Source organism: Scyliorhinus torazame, chromosome 8, assembly GCF_047496885.1.
Source record: "Scyliorhinus torazame isolate Kashiwa2021f chromosome 8, sScyTor2.1, whole genome shotgun sequence".
NCBI classification, from domain to species: domain Eukaryota; kingdom Metazoa; phylum Chordata; class Chondrichthyes; order Carcharhiniformes; family Scyliorhinidae; genus Scyliorhinus; species Scyliorhinus torazame.
This window is the reverse complement of record NC_092714.1, coordinates 243,072,407-243,096,082: the sequence shown is the minus strand read 5'-3', so window position 1 is coordinate 243,096,082 and position 23,676 is coordinate 243,072,407. Positions and strand designations below refer to the sequence as shown.

General features: G+C 45.4%; 1 protein-coding gene across 7 annotated transcripts in view; it reads right to left on the bottom strand.

The window, feature by feature from the left end:
* LOC140428493 (uncharacterized) overlaps positions 1 to 23,676 on the bottom strand; it is a 367,767-nt gene that overhangs the window by 74,174 nt on the left and 269,917 nt on the right. For all 7 annotated transcript variants that reach the window (XM_072515035.1, XM_072515036.1, XM_072515034.1 and 4 more), the window contains 4 exons: positions 22,002 to 22,044; positions 19,008 to 19,083; positions 15,032 to 15,250; positions 8,251 to 8,338 (listed from right to left, as the gene is read on the bottom strand). In XM_072515035.1, coding sequence (XP_072371136.1) covers positions 8,251 to 8,338; positions 15,032 to 15,250; positions 19,008 to 19,083; positions 22,002 to 22,044 — 426 coding nt within the window. The remainder of the gene's footprint in view (positions 1 to 8,250; positions 8,339 to 15,031; positions 15,251 to 19,007; positions 19,084 to 22,001; positions 22,045 to 23,676) is intronic.

Sequence of the window (23,676 nt, the reverse complement as noted above, 5' to 3'; positions counted from 1 at the left end):
GTTGAATAATGTCGCTTGTGGAAGCTCTTCAGTTAATATTCCAATTCGATTTACAGTCTGAACATCAACTGAGCAACGGAGATTGCTTTGTGACAGCCTGTCAGCAAGGACTGGACACAGGGAACAATCCCATGGTTCACCTGTTATTGTGCTGGGGCCTCTGGCATGAGACTTTCACAAGATTGGTGAGCTGCAGGCATAAGCTGGGCAGCCCGCAGAGGATTGCCAATAAAGTGGATTCCAGTAGGGAGGGGATGGAGTAGAAGTACCTCACTGGATTAGTAATCCCGAGATCCGGGTTTGAACCCCACCAGGGTAGTTGGTGATTTTTGATCTTTATAAAAATCTGGGATTAAAAGTCTAACGATGGCATTGAAAGCATTGTTTTAAAAAACTTTCAATCAAGACTTTTTAAAGAAACCTTTTGGTGGCAGCATCCACTGTAACATTGTAGGCCTGGTTTTCCTGCACACAGCAAGTTTTAGAATGACAAGATCATTAAATTAACAGAATAACACCAATATTATACAAAGGACTGGATCGATGTTCTGGTCCTTTTTCTGACTTTACCAATATGGTGGGAAGCATACATCCAGCACGTTAGTCATATTGCCAGTTTTACATCTGAAAAACAGGTGTGGCACCATCAAATTTCTTTTTTTAATTCATTGCTGGCTAGGCCAGCATTCATTGCCCATCCCTAGTTACCCTTGAGAACGTACTGGTGAGCTGCCTTCTTGAACCGCTGCAGTCCATGTGGTGTAGGTACACCCATTGTTTTGTTAGGGAGGGAGTTCCAAGATTTTGACCCAGCGACAGTGAAGGAATGGCGATATATTTCCAAATCAGGATGATGAGTGACTTGGAGGGGAATTTGCAGGCGGTGAATATTTGTGGAAGGGATGTTAATCAAGCGAGCTGATTTGTCCTGGATGGTGTCGAGCTTTTAGAGTGTTGTTGGAGCTGCACTCATCGAGGCAAGTGGAGAGTGTTCCATCATACTTCTGACTTGTGCCTTGTAGGTGGTGGACAGGCTTTGGGGAGTCAGGAGGTGAGGTACTCGCCGCAGGATTCCTAGCCTTTGACCTGTTCTTGTAGCCACAGTATTTACATGGCTAGTCCAATTCAGTTTCTGGCCAATGGTAATCTCCAAGATGTTGATAGTGGGGTATTCTACGATGGTGATGCCATTGAATGTCAAGGGACGATGGTTCCATCCTCTCTTGTTGGAGTTTGTTAGTGTCTGACATTTGTGTAGTGTGAACTTTACTTGCCCCATGTCAGCCCAAGCCTGCACATCATCCAGATCTTGTTGCATTTGGACGAAGCCTGTTTCAGTATCTGAGGAGTTGTGAATTGTGCTGGACATCAGCGAACATCCCCACCTCTGACCTTATGATGAAAGGAAGCTCACAGATTAAACGGTTGAAGATGGTTGGGCCTAACTTCCAGTGGCCTACAGTAGGGGAAGATGCATACGAGGTGGCTCCCGCTAGAGCATTGCGATTTCTGCCCTTTTCTCTCAGTATTAAGGGGTATTTTCTTTTGAAAATCCACGTAAGTAATGGGATAAGGATCCTACATGATTGAAAAGTCAGGGAAAGAAGGTGGACGGCAGAAGCTCATCAACGGAATCGGAGGCCTTTCCGAGATCGTTGGCAGATAAAATGGCGGAGGCAGCCTCAGGGGCTCCGGCACTCCACTTACGGCAGGAGTGCTTTCGAGTACCTTGGTGAAATAATTTGATAAACACTGATGGATTGTTTTGGAGGGCCTCTGGAAATCAATGGAGGAGGCCTTGGCCCCCAACTGAGTGGCTCTGGCGAAAACCAATGAAACCATAAAAGCCCATGCAGTCATGATAAAAGATATGGAAGTGGCCCTTTTGAGGCACAGTCATCAGATTGGCTCACTGGAAGCAAAGATGTCTTTGGTGGCCGAAGTAAAAAAAGGTGTTGAAGGCCAAGGTGGATTATCTAGAGAACCAGTCCAGGAGGCAAAACATTCGAACTATGGGGCTGCCAGGAGGGATGGAAGGCCCATCGACTACTGGGTACTTCGCAGAGAAGTTCAGCAAGATGGTGGGGGAGGGTGGATTCATGTCTCCTCCTATGTTAGACCGACAAGTCTTTCATTTGGGTTTCGATGTTGGGGCCAGTGGTGCGACAATATTAACAAATAAAAGGGATCAGTTTTCTGCCTCTTAAGATTTGACTGACCCCCCATGGCAGGCATGTTATTGTCTGTGGTTCTGGTGGGCACTCCGGTGGTTCTGGTGAATATCTGTGTCCCAAACTGGGAAGATACGAATTTTAATTTATAATCTGCTGGCCTTGCTCCCAGATTTAGATTTGTTTATTTTGGATGGGAACCTAAACTGTGTTCGGAACCCTGGTCGGGGAATGGTGGAGCACCGGGTCTTTATGTAGATGACATACTTCTCTATATCATGGACCCCGTACCCTCCATGGTCGAAATAATGAAGCTGCTCAGTATTTTTGGCTTCTTCTCCGGGTACAAGAGTGAATGTTTTCCAGTCAACCCCTGGGGAGGGGAGCCCATCTGGGGACGTTATGTTTTCACCATGCCAAGACCAGTTTTTGTTATCTGGGGGTCCGGGTCTTCCACGATTGGATCTCGCTTCATAATTTAAATTGTACTAATCTGATCGACAGTGCCAAGTCGGAGTTGCAAAGATGGGATAACCTTCCCCTATCCTTTGTGGGTACGGTTCAGACTATTAAAATGAACGTGCCCCTGAGATTTTTATTTCTGTTTCAGTGTCTCCCTATTTTTCTCCCCAAGTCCTTTTTTGTCAAAGTCATCAAATTAATGTCCTCCTTTTATTTGGGTGGAGAAGACTCCAAGGATCCATGGAGCTTTGCTCCAAAGAGACAGAAAATCAGCAGACTTGGCTCTACCCAATTTATTGTTTTACTATTGGACAGCCATTATTCAGAAGATATTGATGTGGTTCAGCAATGCTGGTTCCACATGGGGTCAAATGGAAACCAGCTCCTGCACGGTTTCTAGCCTTTGCGCAATGGCTACTGCATCGTTGCCTTTCTCTCCGGTGAGATTTTCCCTGAATCCAGTGGTGGTGAGGGCAAGGGCCTGGAGTTGTTTGGAGACCTGTTCATGGAGGGGAGGTTTGCTAGTTTTGAGGAGGAGTTGGTAGAGAAATTCTAACTGCCTGGTTCCAGCCTTTTTCAGACGCATGATTTTTCCAGGAAGGTTTTCCCCCCCTTTCCCTTGGCAGCACCCTCCTGAAGGGGATTTTGTCTCTGGCCCGGTCTGATGGGGCGGGAGGGGAGGGGGTGACTTCACGTCTTCATGTGTTCGGCTAAGTTTGCTTCAATTCAAGGTGGTGCACTGGGCACATCTGACGAAAGCGAGGATGAGCGGCTTCTTCTCTGGGGTAGAAGATATGTGTGAGTGCTGCTCCTGGGGCCAGCTAACCACACACATATATTCTGGTCTTGTCCCAAGTGGGTAATAATAATAGCAAGTAGGCTTACATTAACCATTAACACTGCAATAAGGTTAGTGTGAAAATTCCCTAGTTGCCACACTCCGACGCCTGTTCGGGTACACTGAGGGAGAATTCAGAATGTCCAATTCACCTAACAAGCACGTCTTTCGGTACTTGTGGGAGGAAACTGGAGCACGCGGAAGAGACCCACGCAGATATGGGGAGAATCTGTAGACTCCGCACAGACAGTGACCCAAGCCTGGAATTGAACCTGGGTCTCTGGCGTTGTGAAGCAACAGTGCTAACCACTGTGCTACCATGCCGCTCTTTTGGGTCTCTTTTTAGATACCATGTCGGAGATAATCAATGTAGATTTGGATCCATGTCCGCTGGTGGCCATATTTGGAGTATCAGACTCGCCGGTGCTTCAGACGGGGTTGAAGGCAGATGTCCTCGCCTTCGCCTCGTTGATAGCCCAGAGACGAGTTCGGCTTGGGTGGAGGCCTCCTATTCCACCCAGTGCCTCGGCTTCGTTGTGTGACCTCATGGGCGTCATTCTCCGACTCCCCAGCAAGTCGGAGAATGGCCGTTGGCCGCCGTGAATCCCGCCCCCGCCGGTTGCCGAAGTCTCCGGTACCGGATACACCCCCCCCGCTGGTTTCTCCGGCCCGAATGGGCCGAAGTCCCGCCGATAAATTGCCTGTCCCACCGGCGTAAATTAAAGTACCTGTTTACCGGCGGGACAAGGCGGCGTGGGCGGGCTCCGGGGTCCTGGGGGGGGGGGGGGGGCGCGGGGCGATCTGGCCCCGGGGGGTGCCCCCACGGTGGCCTGGCCCACGATCGGGGCCCACCGATCCGCGGGCGGGCCTGTGCCGTGGGGGCACTCTTTCCCTTCCGCCTCCGCAACGGTCTCCACCATGGCGGAGGCGGAAGAGACTCTCCCCACTGCGCATGCGCGGGAAACTGTCAGCGGCCACTGACGCTTCCGCGCATGCGCCGCCCCGACATGTCATTTCCGCCCCAGCTGGCGGGGCAACAAAGGCCGTTTCCGCCAGCTGGCGGGGTGGAAATCCCTCCGGCGTCGACCTTGCCCCTCAATGTTGGGGCTCGGCCCCCAAAGATGCGGAGCATTCCGCACCTTTGGGGTGGCGCGATGCCCGTCTGATTGGCGCCGTTTTGGGCGCCAGTCGGCGGACATCGCGCCGTTTGGGGAGAATTTATCCCCATGTCTTTTGTACATTTGGAGAAGGCTAAGTATGCCATTAGAGAGTCGGTAGAAAGGTTCTATCTAATATGGCAGCCATTAATTTCCTTTTTTAAGGAGCTAGTCACCGCCAGCTGTTAGGGGGTTTAAGTTTAGTTTTTGGGGTTAAAGTTAATGTGTGGTTTTGCTTTTGTTTCTATTGTGTAATTTTGGTTAATAGTTTTGGATGGTTTTGTTTAATATGAAAAAAATTTAACAAACATTTTTTAACAAACAAAGATGGTTGGGCCTGGGACGCTACCCTGAGGAACTCCTGCAGTGATGTCCTGGAGCTGAGATGGCCAGCCTCCAACCACCACAACCATCTTCCTTGGTGCCAGGTATGACTTCAAGCAGCAGAGTTTTCCCCGGATTCCCATTGACTCCAGTTTTGCTAGAGCCCCTTTCTTGGCCACTGTGCCTGACTTTAATAGAACTGATGCTATGTTTTACAAAATGCATTGGTCTGACTCAAAATAATGTACCTTTTGCAAAGCAGTAATAATTTCCTTACTCCTGGTTAGTCAGAGAAATCAGGCTGAAACATAATTAAATCAAAAGTGGTACCTTTCAATAAATAATGGGTAGACCATAACTCTTCAACCGTGTGTCAACACCAAGCCCTTGAGGGATTGTTTATCTGTTTAATTTGGCTGTCGTTTTGCCTCACCTACTCAATATTAATTGGAAAATTAAAAATGTATAAACAGCACGATGTCATGTCAATGAAAGATTTTACAGCCTTGGAGGGGAAGGGAATAGTTTCATATCTGTTAGTCTGACCTTAGGGATTATTGCCTTCAGTTGAGGGGAACAGTTTATCAAGAACAATCGCAAAGTATAGGAAACGGTTTGAAGATCTGATCCACCAAGGTCATTGCAACTAGGCTGGCTTTATTTTCCTTTAACTAGCTATCAACTAAAAATGAAATACTGATGTAAGTGCCTCAGGCACAAGGCTGAACATTCTTTTTTCTGCAATTGCCCTTCGAATGCTCAGTGTTTTTAATACTTCTCATGCCTTGTCCTGAGGTAAAGCAAATAAATCACTCATTTTTATGACTGGGAAGCTGAACTGTTACCAACATTCAGCTAACCAATTGCAGAGTATACGAGAAGTTTGTACAATCCTAATTCCAAAGTGTAGTGCCCGACTGTCCTGCGAGAATTGGAACAACAGGGTTCATCGACGTTTGACAAGGGCCACATTGGCAAGAGACAGACTTGGGACAGTCAAAAGACAGGAATAAAAGTTGATATAAGAGAGTTTAGCCACTCAATGTCAGGTGAAGAGACCCAAATAGTTATTGAGGGAATAAAGGCACTCTGCAGCATTCCAGATCATAATATCAGTTGGAAACATTGAGATTGGCTAATGTTGGGTCTTGCTTATGTATGGTGCAACTGTTGCCAACCTCTCACTGTGATGCAGTACATAAAAGCCTGGGTATCGAAAGATACTGAGATTTATGTCATAGCTGAACACTATGATAAGATTCAGCATATGTTTTTCCCCTGATTTAATCCACACTAATTAGAATTTAGCACTATCTCTATGTGATACAGGTACTGAATGGGAATGATAGGTCCATGTGCCATGCTACGGAGTAGTACATCGAGGGCTCATGTTAATGCCTCCAGTTCCCATTCTCAACTGAGAAAAGCATGTTGATGACAAATCTTCCACTGGTAATAGGGAATGAGAGAGATAGAGCTCCTCGCAACTTCTGAAGTAAACAGCATTATTAGGGCTTAGAAGTAAGTATGCTCCATGTACTTGACCCAGGGAATGTGTCTAATGTCAGGTGCGAGGGGGAAGAAAAATGTAATTAATGCAATTTGATTTTGCCAGTGAAATCTTCACTGATGCTTGATGAAAACAGATTGGAATACACTGCCCAAAATCAACTGTGCTCTCATGAGGCACATAATGAGCAATAACCCGCTCACCAATGCTCAGTTTGAGTGCCATGGCCACTCGGCCCCTGAACTCATTGCAGTCTTGGTCCAAACATTCAAGAGTTATGATGAGAGTGACTGCCCTCATCATCATGACAGAATTTGGCTGAGTGTGCTTCAAGGGACCTGAACAGACTTGAATGAGAATCAGGAAAAGATTAGCTTTTGGTTGGAATCATACCCAGCATAAAGAAGATGGTCATGGTTGAGAGGAGGCTAATCATCGCAGTCCCAGGACATCACTGCAAGAGTTCCTCAGGGTAGTGTCGATCGCCCAACCATTTCCATCTTCTTCACCACTCACATTTCTTCCATCATAAGGTCAGTAGTGGACATGTGCGCTGATTATTGCACAACGTTTAGAACCATTTTCAACTCCTTAGTTACTGAAGCCGTCCATGTCCAAATGTAGCAAGACCTGGATTCAGGCTTGGGATGTCAAATAACATTCATGCCACACAAGTGCCAAGCAAATGGCCATCCCTAATAAATGAGAATTTCACCATCTCCCCATGACATTCAATTGCATTACCATCGCTACATCCTGGGGGCTCTCATTGACCAGAAAGTGAACCGGACCAGCCACATACATACTGTGCTGCACGAGCAAGGCAGAACCTGGGAATTCTGCAGTGAGTAACTCACCTTCTGACTCCCCAAATCCTCTCCATCATCTATAAGGCACAACTAGGTAGTGTGATGGAAATCTGTCCACTTGCCTGGATGAATGCAACACCAAGGAGCTTGACACCATCCAGGGCAAAGCAGCCCATTTGATTGACACTCCACCCACCATCTTAAACATTCACTCCCTCCATCACTGGTGCACAATCTTAGTTGTGTGTACCATGTACAAGATGCCCTTGTCAAGCCTCCTTTAACAGCACCTTTCAAAGTCTTGACTACTCCCACCTAGAAGGACAAAATCAGCAGGCACATGAGAACACCTCCAAGTTACACAGCAACTATGTTGCTGTTCCTTCATTGTCACTGGGTCAAAATCCTGGAACTCCCTCCCTCACAGCATTCTGTGTGCACCTCCACCACACAGATTGCAGCTGTTCAAGAAGGTGTCTCACTCAGCCTTCTCAATTAGGAGCAGGTACAAAAATGCTCACATTTCATGAACGCATCATTTTGAAAAAACATTAAGGGGTGAAAACATGTAGTTATGGGGAAAGAACAGGGAATTGAATCAAATTGGATTGTTCTACCAAAGGGCCGGCAAGAAAAATGAGCGAATGGTCTCCTTCTGTTCCACATGTTGAGACTCTTAAGTGTGGGTGGATATCCTGCAGAATTACTTTGAAAATTAAACTTGCCCCGGTTTTGTAGGAAAGCCATTTTGGAAGATCAGTTTTAACAATACCATAAGTAAATGTACCGAACAATAAAATGAAAATCTGTTTACCTATTGACTTCTGTGACAAAACTTTAGGATAACTTAATTATTAAGAAGAGTAGAAGTTAATCTTTTTAAATCTCCATGCACATATTGTTGCAATAGCACTAAAAACTATCTGGTATTTAACTTAAAGAATTCTGCAGCAGAGCTATGACTCAGAGTGGTAATTACCTTCGCATGATGTAAGTCCACACCGTACATTGACAGCTTCTTAGCATTTTCCAAAAAGTTCATTTCTGCTTCTCCTGGTGTCATGCCCCTACAGTAATCAGTGATACGCAGAGATTATTGTTCCTGTTTAATACAATGACTGAAAACAAACATCAGATAATTAAGAGAATAGCAGTTAACAAGATTTCAGTCCTTAAGTGATAGCTGTTCCTTGCCAGATATCTGTGTGTGGGTGCAGTAGCTACCTGATCACTATTAATCCCTTTTAATAACAATAATTTCCACTAATTTTTTATAACAAGATTAAAATTGTTATTAAAATAGTGATTAAATGGTTATTAAAATTATTTTCAATGATGGATAAAACCATCTTGAAGTGGATCTTAATTATCAGATGGCCAATCAACAGTCGGAAATGTCTATGCTGTCACGAGTATCGTTGGAAATCTAATTTTGACAGTCCGACCTCACCCCATACCTTTGTGAGCGCCCAAATTTTAAACTGAACTTTTCTTTGTCGGATGTCCATCTGGTTGTGATTAGCCCTAATCTGTGAGGGGTTGTAGGCAGCATTCTCTGTTTAGAGCGAGGCAAGTTGTTACAGCTTGAGAGTCACCAATCTGTATGAAGCTTGGTTGACCAGGAATCTCTCCCACGCTTATGGCCTGCCATTGGTGAGTTGGAAAGGTTAGCAGGTTGAAAATCAAATGGTTTGGCCACACCACAAATCCTCCTTCCATAGCTAACAAGTCCAGGAGTAGGACTTGAACCCCAAGAACTGCTGGCCTAGAGCCAGGGCCACTACGTACTGAGCCACCAGATGTATCCTCATTCAGATGTATCCTCATGCATAGTTGTACAGAGTCTTCACAGTACATGTTCTTTTTTTCAAAAGAGCCATCCAGATCCCATGTATGTTATCCAGATCCCACGTATGTTATCCAACTCCAATTTTCATATCAAAAGGGCCTATTTTCTGAAACATAAAAATTGCTCTCGCCACCCACCAGCAAGTCCCTTTCTAGATGACAAAAACTGGATTTTGAGCAGGTACGGGAAAGTAAATATTCCCCATGGCTTGCAAGATGCTATGATGCTGTGCCACCCCTGATTCGCTATTGAGATCTTAGCCAAGTGAAAGGATCATGCCGATCTTCCTGATAAAGGCATTTTTTAAGAAGGTCGAAAAGATAATTATCTTGTTTATATTGTGGGGGCGGGGGGTGGCTAGGATTAGGAAGGTGATGTTGCAGAGAGGACGGCAGTCAGGGGAGTTAGGTCTTCCGAATTTACTATATTATTACTGGGCGGCGAATGCGGAAAAGGTGAGGAGCTGGGTTAGAGGGGGGGGGGACTCAGTGGGTTAGAATGGAGGAGAGTCTGTATAGAGGGTCAGGGCTGAGGGCGCCACTCCTGATGGCCCCAGGGAAATACTCGGAGTCTGGTAGTAGTAATGAAGATCTGGAAGCAGTTGCGCCAGCACTTTAGGCTGGGGTGGGTTCAAGAGAAATACTGATTCGGGACAATCAGATTTGAGCCAGGGAAGTGGAATGGGAGTTTTCAGAGATGGGAGGAGAAGGGAGTCAGAGCATTAAAGGATTTGTTTCTAGGGTGCCGGTTTGCGGGATTGAAGGAGCTGGAGGCGAAATATAGGCTGGGGCAGGGGGGAATGTTTAGCTATATGCAGGTCCGAGATTTTGCTCAGAAGGAGATACAGAGCTTTCTGGTGGCGCCGGCCTCCACACTGTTGGAGGAGGTGCTGACGGCAGGGGGAATGGAGAACGGGGTGGTGTCGGCGATTTATGGGGGGATTCTGGGAGAAAAGGCGGCACAGCTGGAGGGGATTAAGGCTTAGTGGGAGAAAGAGGAGGGAGAGAGCATAGAGGAGGGGAGTTGTGATGTGAGGTGCTCAGGAGGGTAAATGCCTTAACTTTGTGCGCGAGGTTGGGGCTGATACAGCCGAAGGCAGTGTATAGGGCGCACCTCAGAAAGGCGAGGATGAGCCGACTCTTTGAGGAGGTAGAGGATGTTTGTGAACATTGCCCTAGTGTCCAAAATTGCCCTTAGTGGTGGGTGGGGTTACTGGGTTATGGGGATAGGGTGGACGTGTGGACCTTGGGTAGGGTGCTCTTTCCAAGAGCCGGTGCAGACTCGATGGGCCGAATGGCCTCCTTCTGCACTGTAAATTCTATGATTGCCGGGGGGGGGGGGGGGGGGGCAGGCAAACCACGTTCATATGTTTTGGCCCTGTCCAAAGCTGGAGAGGTATTGGAGGGGGGAGTTCAGGGTAATTTCAAAGGTGGTACATGTGAGGCTTGAGCCAGGTCCTCTGGAGGCCATATTCGGGGTGTCAGATCGGCCGGGGTTGGAAGTGGGTGCGGAGTCAGATGTTTTAGCCATCGCCTCGCTGATCGCCCGAATGCGGATCCCTGTTGGGGTGGAGGTCAGTTTCTCCACCCTGTGTCCTGGCGAGGCTGGGGGGATCTCCTGGAGTTTTTAGCACTCAAGAAGGTGAAGTTTGAGTTGAGGGGAAGGATGGATGGATTCTACAATTCATGGGCTTTGTTTATTGTGCACTTTCATGAATTGGATGACATCGAACATTGCCCCCAATGGGGGGATTGAACTGTGTTTGTTGGCTGAACTGTGTATGTTGTTGATGACTATGTATGGGTGGATGGTGGATTCCTGAATCCTTTTCTTTGAAGTTTGTATTTAAAAACGTTGAGGGTTGTTTGTGGGTTGGTGGGAGGGAGAAATTGTTGGCCAGGGGATTGACATTGTATTTGTACCGTTGATTATTTGTTGGTGGGTGTAAATTTGGATGAAAATGTGAAAAAGGAGAATAAAAAAAATATTTTTAAAATAAAAAGTTAAAAGATCATGCAGAAAATGACAAACGATAAACTCACCTGGATAACAATGTGTGCTTTAATTATTTAAGACAGTACAAGACAGCCTAAACAAACTCATGCATGCACTAAGAAACGAGTAAATGCGGGTGGTTTTCATTGTGGATCTGGGCAGAAAACTGCTGGTTACACCCTACGCAACTTTCTTTGTTGACTTCAGTTGAGTAACACGTGGCCAACGCACCCCACCAGTTTTGTACCACACACTAAGTGAAAATTACCCATCTATTTTTGAAGCCGGAGTCTTATTATATATTTTTTTAAATATGCAAAATCAAAAAATTACCCCTTGATCTTAGTGGATTGCAAACAGAGAATTTAATGTTGTTACTTTGGTACTCACTAATTACCATCACCATAAGAGCGAGCGGAGGTCATTCAGCCCCTCGAGCCTGAACTACCACCATTCAACTAATTCACAGTGGATCACCTATCTCAACGCCAATTTCTCACGCTATCTCCATATCCCTTGATCTAACTCGTATATCCAAATCTATCGATCTCCATCTTGAATATACCCAATGACTAAGCTTCCACAACCCTCGAGAGTAGAGAATTCCAAAGATTCGCTCATTTCAGTCCCAAATGGCACGTCCTTGAAGCTGAGAACGTGTCCCCTGGTTCTAGAATCCCCCAGCCAGAGGATACATCCGTTCTCCATCTATCCTGTCCAGCCCTTTAAGAATATTCTGAGTTTGTATTTTTAAAAAAGTTATGCCGCTTTTTGGAAGAAAAACCTGTTAGTGATCTTCATGTGACATGAAGGAGTAATCAAGATTCTTCCAAGTTAAGGGCAATAATTAACATTCAAGCGTTTTGATCTTTAAACTTTGCATCTTCCTCAACTTGGCCAGGCCTCTCTGAAACTGGCAGTTATTCCCGCATGGATAAATCAAGAGAGGTATTACGGCAAATAACACTGGAGGAAACATTAAAGAAATGGGAACTCTGGAGCAAAGATAAAGCCGAAACATCTGAAAGCATCAGTCACTCACGGTTCTCCGAGTTGTAAGGTCAGGGCAAAAGATAGGTTGCAGTATTTCAGTATTTATTCTAAAATAACAAAGTCCCAGGACCCAAGGTGGTCACAAATTTTTGAAAAGATACTCAACATCAACATTTAAAAATTGGAATTCTGTTAAGGGATGTTAGCCTGTGAATATTTAATGCTCTGGGATGCATTATTGCCATCAAAATCCAGGTCTAGTTTTTTTTCCACTTAAAGCAAAGTCGCCATAGTCCCAGGTGACCCTTGGCTGCTTAACCCTTAAGAAGTGACTGATTTGGGTGCTGGGACTTTGTTGTTTTAGAATAAATACTGCTTAATCCCTTTGAGGGGGAGAACTGACTGGTGGTGATTTAACCTGAGGGTCACCACAACTCAAACGAGGGCCAAGGTTGAGAAGGCCTTCATGAACAACCTAAGCCGGTACGGGAATCGAACCCACGCTGTTGACCTGGCTCTGCATCAGAAACCAGCCATCCAGCCAACTGAGCTAAATAACATCATATTTGAATCGCACCTTTCAGGTTTCTTCCCCTGCCATGACACCAAAACATCCGTAACCAAATCCGATGTGGTTCTGATCACTGTGCATTATCCTTTCTCAGATGCACTGCAGGCTTTGAAATGGTCGAGCACATCTTCCTCCTTGAACATTTCTCCTCCTTGATTGAGATCAGTGGGACTGCTCGCCCTGGGTTTCATTATACCCAATCAGCTTGTAACCAGAGCATCTCCAAAAATGGCATTCAGACTCCTCTTTTTCCTCATCCTCACGCTGCTCCTGACAGTATTATCTCCATATGTTAATTTCATCTTCCACATGCCTGCTGATGACATCGACCTCTACTTTCCCGCCACCTCTCAATTTCTTCACTATGCTGTTGGATTGCTCGTCTTGGTGGCACAACAATTTCATTCAATTAAACAACTGAGACCAAAGGCACTGGCTCTGGCTGCACCATAATTTCTGTGCCCTTGGATTCCACCTGTTCCCTCAGCCTTTGTCTTTGGCTCATCCAGAAAGTTTGTGAGCTCAACATCTTGCTGACCCCGAGGAGAGCCGAGCTTCTGACCCTATACCTTTTCCATCACAGCAACAGCAAGTAGGAACGCGGGGGCTGCCAGATGTGGCGGCGGGCTGTTTAAAAGGCCTGCCTTTGTGCTGTGGAACTTTATCCTAGATAAAACAACAGAAAGGCCCTCAAGCCCTCACCCTCAAGCACACCTCAAGACACATGCCCCATCCATGCCAGGTCTGCCACCTCCATCCATCTCCCATGGCTCATGCCCCCTGTGCCAAGCATGGCCCCCACTCAGCCCCATGGCCCTGCATGTCCCTATGTCAAGCTATGAGCCTTCCATATCCATTGACCCACTATACGCTGTATCGAACGAATGCCCTTTCGTGACAATAGGTATGTGTTTTTAAAAAAGCATTAAAACAAAACATTCATTACTTTCAACTTTGTTTGAAAAATATATTTTACTGCAGATCATTAGAAGTGTCAATCATATAGACCCTCAATGTACCAATAAAAAAAACTGCAGGCACTTGTAACCTCAAAATAAATATTGTGGAATTGACAATGGAGGTTGGACAGCCAGAACTGTCAATGAGGCAATGTTTTCACTGGGGCTCAGCTTTCTCATCAGAGTAATGGATTTCTGGGCTCTTAGTTTGTCACGGAGGGCATGAGGAACCTTTGAACTCACCTTTTAAAAGGTCCCCTTCATGCAGGCTATAGTTTACAAAACCTCTGAAGCGGCGCGAACCACAGCTCTTTAAAAACCTGGCCTGGCTCCATGAGAATTGTGAAGGGGTGCCTTCTGCAAGAGAGCTGGCCTGGTTTATAATGCTGGGCCCTGGTTTTTGACCTGAATCAGCCCACACCAGGCACGCCTGAAAATCGCACATTCTGGCAATGTGGTCAGGAATTCTGGAATTGGGACTCACCTGCCATTTTTATAAACCAACGAGTGGAATTTTATTCTCATGGTGGGATTTGGGATAGTAGGCCCGAAAACAAGGGCAACCACATCCCGACCACTTGCAGGGCCTGGATCTGCTTTTTATGACGGTCAGACAACTCATTGGCTGTAGTCGAGGCAGTCACCTACCCCCAGCAGCTGCCATCAATCGGAGGACCCGCAGCTCAGCAGAGCCACCAGAAGCAATGGTCACTGCTGGGACTGCATCTGAAGCGCATGCCATCTTCCCAATCAGATAAGTGCTGTTTGGGGGAGCCATGGCCAATCAGGTGAAGGGCTTGGTGTTATTGCCACAGAGTGGCCTGTGCGCCCCCAACTCCCACCCCCAACACGCATAATCAGGAGGCCACCAGTGTTTACTTGGAGATCTCCCCATATGATAGAGGGTCAACCTGTTGCCAATAAAAACCCGTCGGCAGCAAGCACAGACCCCTAATTAACCACTTGTCGCTCATTTGATCTCCTTGCAGTGCGCTGTCCTCCTGCTGCTGGCAAAGTGGCATAGAAACAGGAAGACGACAGCACTTCCCTTGCCATTTTATGCTTCCCCCACCCCCATTTCTCAGCCTGTCCCCAGAGGGTTGGTAAAATTCAGCCAGGTGAGTTCAGAATTTCAGCTGGAAGTGAAATGTAGCTGATTAAAAGAATAGAAAGAAATCAACAAATACAAACTTTGGAAACAGTCTGCAAAATAATTGGAAACAATACAGATTGCCGCCTGGAAGGAATTTAAGTGAATGCAGCAACTTAGGGAAGGAGGGGAACTATAGACAGTGGGTGATGCAGAGAATAGATTAGATAGAATAGACATTAGATGAATTAGAAATTCTAAAACAGCTGAGGCCACATTAGGATGAGGCAGAACGTATCTTACTTGTAAGTCTTATGGAGTTCGACCACCCTTTCCTCGAGTTCTTTTGTCTGATTTGGTGCAAAGCGTATTTCACTGACATAGTCAGGTCCATATTCCTCAGGATCATAATCTCCCAGTTCTGCCTGAACAGTGTACGAACCCAACAGAGCATGTGTGACAAAAGAGCAAGGCAGTCGCCCAGAGATAATATCATCTCTTAGCTGCAAACATAGGTAATACCTGAAATAGAACAGAGCCAGTAAAGCAATCACTTGTGAGACAATTGTGCAACAAAGATTAGGTTTGCAGCAAATCTGTTCTTGTAACACTGAATTTCACCAGTCTGGAGACAAAGCAGTGTCCCTGTGTTCATAAACTGAGGGCCTACAGTAAAGTACCACTGAGACAACTGGTTTGCCCAGTGACTTCAACATTAGCCCTTCACTTCTGGGACTTGGATTCAAATCCAGTCCAACTGATGGCCATCCCTTGTCCTGGCACATAGAGCTGAGTGAGCACAGGTATTTGTAATTAATTGGATATTAATGGTTTGTTGGGGTGAGATAAATGCCACACTATGACAGTGGGTGATGTGGAGAGGGGGTGGAATAAAATGTTCTTCTGAGATCTGGGCTGAGACACATTGCTGGGGAAGGATGAAGAGAGCTTCACTTTACATCCAATTATATTGTACCTGACCCAGGAAGTGTTTAATTCCAAAACTGCATTCCTCGGTGAAAAATGATCCATCTCCTCGCATCAACAGATTTTATTTTTAGATGGAGGAGGAACCTTGTGAGGGGTCCAGCTCAACAGCTATGGTGATGTCAGCATTGCCAATGGCGCCGAGCAGGTACTCAGGGAGCCCGGTGAAGATCTGGAACCAGTTGAAGAGGCACTTCAGAATGGAGGGGATGTCGATGTTCATGAGAATCACGGGTTTGAGCCGGGGGAATGAAATGAAAATCACTTATTGTCACAAGTACGCTTCGATGAAGCTACTGTGAAAAGTCCCTAGTCGCCACATTCTGGCGCCTGTTCGGGGAGGCTGTTACGGGAATTGAACCGTGCTGCTGGCCTGCCTTGGTCTGCTTTCAAAGCCAGCGATTTAGCCCTGTGCTAAACAGCCTCTGTTGAATGATGGCATGTACAGGAGGTGGAGAGACGTGGGGCTGGTTAAGGTGAGGGATTTGTATCTAGAGGAAGGGTTTGCCAATCTGCAGGATGAGGGAGAGCATAGAGCTCCAGAGAGGGAGGGAGTTTAGGTACCTGCAGGTAAGGGACTTTGCGTGCAAGGTTTGGAAGGAGTTCCCTAGGTTGCCAAGGTACACCCTGATGGAGCAGCTGCTGCTTCCAGGTGTGGAAGGGGAGGGTAGAATTGGCGATACATCCAGGTAGGTGCCTGGGAGAGCAGGGATGTGAACTGGTGGTGAAGATTAAGGAAAAATGGGAAGGGGAGTTGGGAGGAGAGATCAGTTGGGGAGTATGGAGTGAGGCACTGTGAAGGTTAAACGCGACCTCCTCGTGCGCAAGGATGAACCTGATACAGTTTAAGGTTGTAAACAGGTTGCATATGACTAGTCAAGAATGATTTGGTTCTTCCAGGGGGTGGCAGATGAGTGTGGATGGGGACCAGCGAATCATGTGCACATGTCTGGGACTGCGAAAAGTTGGAAAGATTCTGGGCGGGAGTGTTTGCCGCCCTAGCAAGCATAGTGGGGGAGGAGGTGGAGCCGGATCCTTTGGTGACGATATTTGGGGCTTCAGAGAAGCCGGAGCTCATGGAGAGGAGGAATGCCGATGTCATGGCCTTTGCCTCTCTGATTGCACGGCGGTAAACCTTACTGGAGTGGCGGTCGGCATCGCCACCGGGAGTAGCGGCCTGGTTGGGTGACCTGTACAACTTGCTGTGGCTGAAAAAAATAAAGTATGAGCTAAGGGGTTCAGCAAAGGGGTTTCAGGCAAGGTGGGGAGAAGAGGAGGGGGAAAAAATTTGTACAAACTGTATAGTCGTTTGTTGGGAAGCTCGTTTCCCGAATTGTTTTTGTGTTGTAACTTTTTCATGTTTGTGATAAAATAAATCGGAAAAAGAACATATTTTATTTTTCTGTGCACAAAAATGGTTCAGCTTCTTGACAGGTTTCTACAATACAACAGGTTTATCAAATATAAATCATGTAGAAATATATTTCCATGTCATTTTGCCAGAAGATGGCTGGCGGTAACAACTCTCGCTCTTTGTGGAGTACTTCTTCATAAACAAATTATCAATTCGGGCAGAAAACCTATGTTCAAAATACTTCCTTCTATTTGTACCTAATAATGTGTCTTTCGCAGAATTTCTTTTGCAATTCTCTGTCAAAACAAACCAGTTTTAGCAAGTTCAGCCGAGGCTGGGGGAAATCCCAGTCACTCAAGTGGTTAAACATTTGCCTGCAAAGCCGAAGGTCAAGAGTTCACATTTTAGTATTGCTTTACAGAGACTCATGCTTGACTCAGTTCAGTGGATTTTTAAACTTCTCCACGGAGCTAGTACACAGAAGCCTTGCCCCTGCAAAGGAGGGAGAGTGAGGTGAGTGCTCATTGTTCAGCCATGATGCTTCATTGCACCTCAAGCAGCCTTATCACACAGCAAGCATTCAAAAGTCAATTGCGCACAGTGCCTTGCCCTCTTGGCTATAAGGACTATGTTTGTTAAGAAAATACTAATGAATGGGGGTCGGTTTAGCTCAGTTGGCTGGACAACTGGTTTGTGATGCAGGGCAAGGCCAACAGCGCGGGGTTCAATTCCCATACCGGCTGAGGTTATTCATGAAGGCCCTGCCTTGCCCCTCCCCTGAGGTGGGGTGATCCTCAGGTTAAATCACCACCAGTCAGCTCTCCCTGTCATCTGGGACTATTGTGACTTTATGGATAATATACAGACGGAAAATGGTTTCCAGTCTTTGTATTTCTCCAATTATACCCAAATTGAAATGGTTAACATAATCTGAGTGGCCCCTCATTGCATTTCCAAGCATTTAAAGAATCATAGAATTTACAATGCAGGAGGCCAGTCAGCCCATCAAGTCTGCACCGGCCCTTGGAAAGGACACCCTATTCAAGCCCACACCTCCACCCTCCCGTAACCCAGTAACCCCACCAACCCAACCTTTTCGAACACTAAGGGCAATTTAGCATGGCCAATCCACCTAACCTGCACATCTTTGGACTGTAGGAGGAAACCGGAGCACCCGGAGGAAACCCACACAGACACGGGGAGAACGTGCAGACTCCGCACAGACAGTGACCCAAGCCGGGAATCAAACCAGGGACCCTGGAGCTGTGAAAAAACTTTGCTTCCCTATTATGCAGGTTTATCTAATAAATGAGCTGTGATCCACATAATATGTGTAAAAGGAAAGTTGGCATCCTCAAAGGGGATCAGTGACGGCTCTCCCCTGTAGTGAGTCAGTTTTCTAGCATTGGTGGGCGTGTATCTGATTGTATTCCAAACCCACTGCTTAAATAAATGTCAGCCTATTTTATTTTCCACGTTTGCATGGCAAATCACAACAAAGACTCAATTTTTAAAAAATGACACGTCACGGCAAAGCTGACCGAACATCAATCACACCAATCATACCATGAAGCAGATGTGCTTCATGTAGGTGAACTTGATTTATGCCTTCAAGGTACATTCTCAGACTAGCTTCCACATAAAAGCGAATTTTCAGTGTTGTACATGATTCTTAATTGTAATGCTTTCTAATTGTAATGCTTGCTATGGAGTAATCCTTTGTTATTAAAAACAAATCTTTTTTTTAAAATGGCAGCAGATACTCGATGGGCCGAATGGCCTCCTTCTGCACTGTAAATTCTATGATATAATTTGATGGAGCAAAATATGCATCCTCAAAATGCAAGAAACGTGTGCAGTGCAAGATCAAATTGACACACAAATATATTCAGGAATAATTGAATGCGCATTCATGAATCAACAATGGCTAAAGCTCACCTTGTTATATCTTCAGAGAGCTGGGTTGGATCTGGGGGATAGAACTTCACAGTGTATGCAAAATGCCAAGGGCCACCTGTAGAGAAAGGAAGGCCAACAACAGAAAGGAAGCATCAAGGCTAATTCAAACGAGAGGTCTTGTTCATAGCCTTGACTGTGGCTACCTTGTGAAAAGAAATGCAGAAACTGCCTTTCCATTCTTTGAATGGACTGCAGGATGTACAGCTTGTGAAAAAAAGGCTGGCGATAACTAAAAATTATGTCAACTTGCAGGAAAAATGTGCTTTTCTAGACATAAATACACATCAGTAAGATCCATCCCAATGTTATGAATATCTTAGACACAACAATGAATGTGAGGAACATTTTCCTCACATGCAGTACGAAAAGGTGGTTAAAATGAATTTTGGCTTCTCGACCCTAACAGATATCTGGTTGGTCAGGTCAGTGATTTCTTATGTTGTAGGTGTAACATACGCGGCTTCCTTGTGGTACACTTGACAAAGGTTCAGACGTGGAGATAACTTCAACACGTTTATTTAACTATTTACACTTCTATTACTCGGGTTCGACACTACTGCTAATCCTACTATAGCTACCCAGACTGACTAACCAGTTGCTGCAATCCACGTGGTGGGTGTAATATTGAATCAACCCGGTGTCTCAACTCACTGACTGTCTCCACTGGAAAGAGGCAGATCATGTGTGTGGTGTCCTTTATATATGGGTTGGTGTAATGCCCCCCTGTGGTCGTGTCACCTCTGTGTGTATCGTGAATGCCCATTGGTCATGTCCTATCTAACTGATCTATTGGTTGAGTGTGTGTGTGTGTGTGATGTTTCTGGTGCTCCCTCTAGTGTCTAGCTATCCTACATGCATTTACATTGAGGCACATCGCTCAGTCAGGGAGCAGGATGGTCTTCAAACTTACAGTACATTCCACTTTTGATGTACTAGATCAGCAGCTGTGGAAAAGATCCAAAACTATGTATCTCTGCACATTTTGAAAATGTGCAACTTTGGTCATGAGCACAGGAGAGCTATGTCAGCTCATGTCCTAATCAAGACTATAATCTATAATGGAGTGTGCTGTATTCTCAGACCAGTTCTTTTATGGAGACATTAAAATCTGCAAGAGCCCAAAGATTTCCATTCTAACGTTATTCATGTTTGAATAACTATTTTTACCTCTGCGATTTCTCATCCTATATTTTAAAAAAATAACATCATACAAGAATAGAATGTAGCCCAATTTAATTTAAGGCTTTCCTTCGAGATATCCTGCAGGGGAGAAAATTAAATTCAACTAATTTACAGTCAATTATTGCAGGGCACTTCACAATCAGATTTTGTAATTTAAATTAGCAAATTGAAATGCATGGTAGTGGGAGATGAAGTCTGTGTAGTGGATCATTAAGACAAATTAAAGTTTTAAAAATACAAGATAAAAGGGATTTAAAATAGAAATTTGTTGAAAAAAAAACCAAATTAAATGATAAAGATGACAAGCAAACCCTGCCTGTCTGATAGCTTTTTGAATTCACACCAGTTCTTGGGTACTAGGGCAATTAATTTTCCTTTCCTTGATAGTTGTAAAGACAATTGTTGAGCATGCTGTGTTAATTTCCTAAGCATGGCCTCCTTCTGTGCTGCAATTTTTTATCCGCGTTTCTGGTTTGCCCAGTTTGGGCTTCAGATTGTATTTGTGCAACAGACCAATGAGCATCAGAATCTCGTACAATATATGACAAGACGGCATTTTACTAATAAAAAAGAAGCTAATCTCAGAACTGTCATTTAATCTTGAAAACAATGCTTTTTAATAACTCTGTGCAGACAGATTTGTGTGAGACAGTCTCAGTTGTGTTATGGCCTGCAGCATGATCTCTAAATCAATTCTACTTCAGCTCCTCTCAGTGAACCATTATACGCTTTGGAAATGTCTGCACAGACATCACAAACAATTTTTAAAATGTGCATCAGATCTGCTATGCTTTAAAGAAAAATGTAACCTAGCATTAAAAATGGTTCCAAAGAAGAAGAATTTGGCAAGATTGACTCTCGGGTATTTCACATCACAGACCCTTAAGCAGTGTTTTTTTTTAAAACACCAAATTGACTCATTTGAGCCTTGCCTGATGTAAGAAGAAGAATAGAGATTTCTGCTTTGTATGTGGGGATAAATAGCCCAATTATGACCAGTGTGAAATAGTAACAATGAAATCACAACATTAAAAATAGAAGAGGGGCAGCACGGTGGCCCAATGGTTAGCACTGTTGCCTAACGGCGCCAATGTCCCAGGTTCGATCCTGGCCCTGGATCACTGTCCGTGTGGAGTTTGCACATTCTCCTCGTGTTTGCATGGGTCTCACCCCCACAACCCAAAGGTGTGCAGTGTAGGTGGGTTGGCCACACTAAATTGTCCCTTAATTGGAAAAAGTGAATTGGGTACTCAAAATTCTTTTTTAAAATGGGCGGCACATGGCACAGTGGTTAACACTGCTGCCTACGGCGCTGAGGACCCGGGTTCGAATCCCGGCCCTGGGGCACTGTCCGTGTGGAGTTTGCACATTCTCCCCGAGTTGGTGTGGGTTTCACTTCCACAACCCAAAGATGTGCAGGTTAAGTGGATTGGCCACGCTAAATTGCCCCTTAATAGGAAACAAATGTTAAAAAAAGAATTGGGCACTCTAAATTTTAAAAAAAATGGGAGAGAGTAACAACAGAGGTAAAATTATCAAAAGGGGACAGCATCAAATCTGAAGATCAACAACTCTATTGAAGAGAATAATAACTTTAAATAAAAGTGACAGATACAATAAGTAAGACAAAATCAGCGTTGTTGTATATGAGAATGATCAGCCATTAAATTCAGTTCTGTGCACATGGCCAAAAGCAGATGAAACAGCATAAATGTTGAATTCATTGGCACAGTACAAGTGAAGCAAATTAATGTTAGTGAAGCTTATTTACAAGAAGCATGAAAGACTCACTTCTGATTTGTTTCTTTATATCTTTTGATGGGTCCAGCCAATTCTGAAAAGATAAAAAACATGATCAAAAAGACCGTATGTATATTTTCATGCATTCAAACTTACCCATGACCCACATTCAATTACAGTTGTTAATTACAGCAAAATCTCAGTGCCTTTTTGTGAAGTTGATAAGGAGATATGTAAATATTTGGCTTAAATTTATACGTCACTGACAAGTCATCATTGGATTATCAAAATGGTTCTAATTAGCATGTGGGGTTTAGAGGAGGTGGGGTGGGTAGGGATGGGTGCAGAACAGAACTTGGACAGGATTGCCTCCAGGGACGTCCGGTGGTGGCCATGGAGTGAGTGGTTGCACATTTGGTGGTTCCTGCTCGAGGTGGAATTGTTTGGTCCTTTTCATCCATTTTAGAGGGTGTTTGCTGGTGCAAAGTGCATGAAAAGTGAGAGATAGAAATTCTCCTCTGGTAGGGCCCGTTTATAGCCTATCGATCGACCAAGGGGCAGCAGTCTGGCCAGGAGAGCTTTCGATGTGCGACAGAGGGAAATATGGCGGAGAGCTCTGACTGCCCAATGGTCTACTGAGCAATTAGGAAGAGAGAGAGAGAGAGAGAGAGAGAGAGATGGAGGCTGACGTGGGTTGAGTTGGTGTGGCGCAGTTCATGAAGGGAACATTGCGGCGGGCATCTTCGAGGATGCGAGGGTGCGCAAGGCGTGGACCTGATAAAGATGGGCTATGGCCTATCGGGGAGGGGGACAGAATGTTTGGGGATTAAATGGGCCAATTAAGAGGTCTTATGTTTTTGCACATTTAAGGAGTTTGAAGGCGGACGTGGTGTTTCTTCGGAGACGCATTTGAAGGTGGGGGAACCAGACGATGTTCAGAAGGGTGTTTGCTGGTGCAAAGTGCATGAAAAGTGAGAGATAGAAATTCTCCTCTGGTAGGGCCCGTTTATAGCCTATCGATCGACCAAGGGGCAGCAGTCTGGCCAGGAGAACTTTCGATGTGCGACAGAGGGAAATATGGCGGAGAGCTCTGACTGCCCAGTGGTCTACTGAGCAATTAGTAAGAGAGAGAGAGAGAGAGAGAGAGAGAGATGGAGGCTGACGTGGGTTGAGTTGGTGTGGCGCAGTTCATTAAGGGAACATTGCTCTTTGGGGGGGTTTAAACTAATGCAGCAGGGGCATGGGAACCTGGATTGTAGTTTTAGGGTAAGGGAGAATGAGAGTATAGAGGTCAGGAGCACAGATTTGACGTCGCAGGAGGGGGCCAGTGTTCAGGTAGGTGGTTTGAAGTGTGTCTACTTCAATGCCAGGAGTATACGAAACAAGGTAGGGGAACTGGCAGCATGGGTTGGTACCTGGTACTTCGATGTTGTGGCCATTTCGGAGACATGGATAGAGCAGGGACAGGAATGGATGTTGCAGGTTCCGGGGTTTAGGTGTTTTAGTAAGCTCAGAGAAGGAGGCAAAAGAGGGGGAGGTGTGGCGCTGCTAGTCAAGAGCAGTATTACGGTGGCGGAGAGGATGCTAGATGGGGACTCTTCTTCCGAGGTAGTATGGGCTGAAGTTAGAAATAGGAAAGGAGAGGTCACCCTGTTGGGAGTTTTTTATAGGCCTCCTAATAGTTCTAGGGATGTAGAGGAAAGGATGGCGAAGATGATTCTGGATA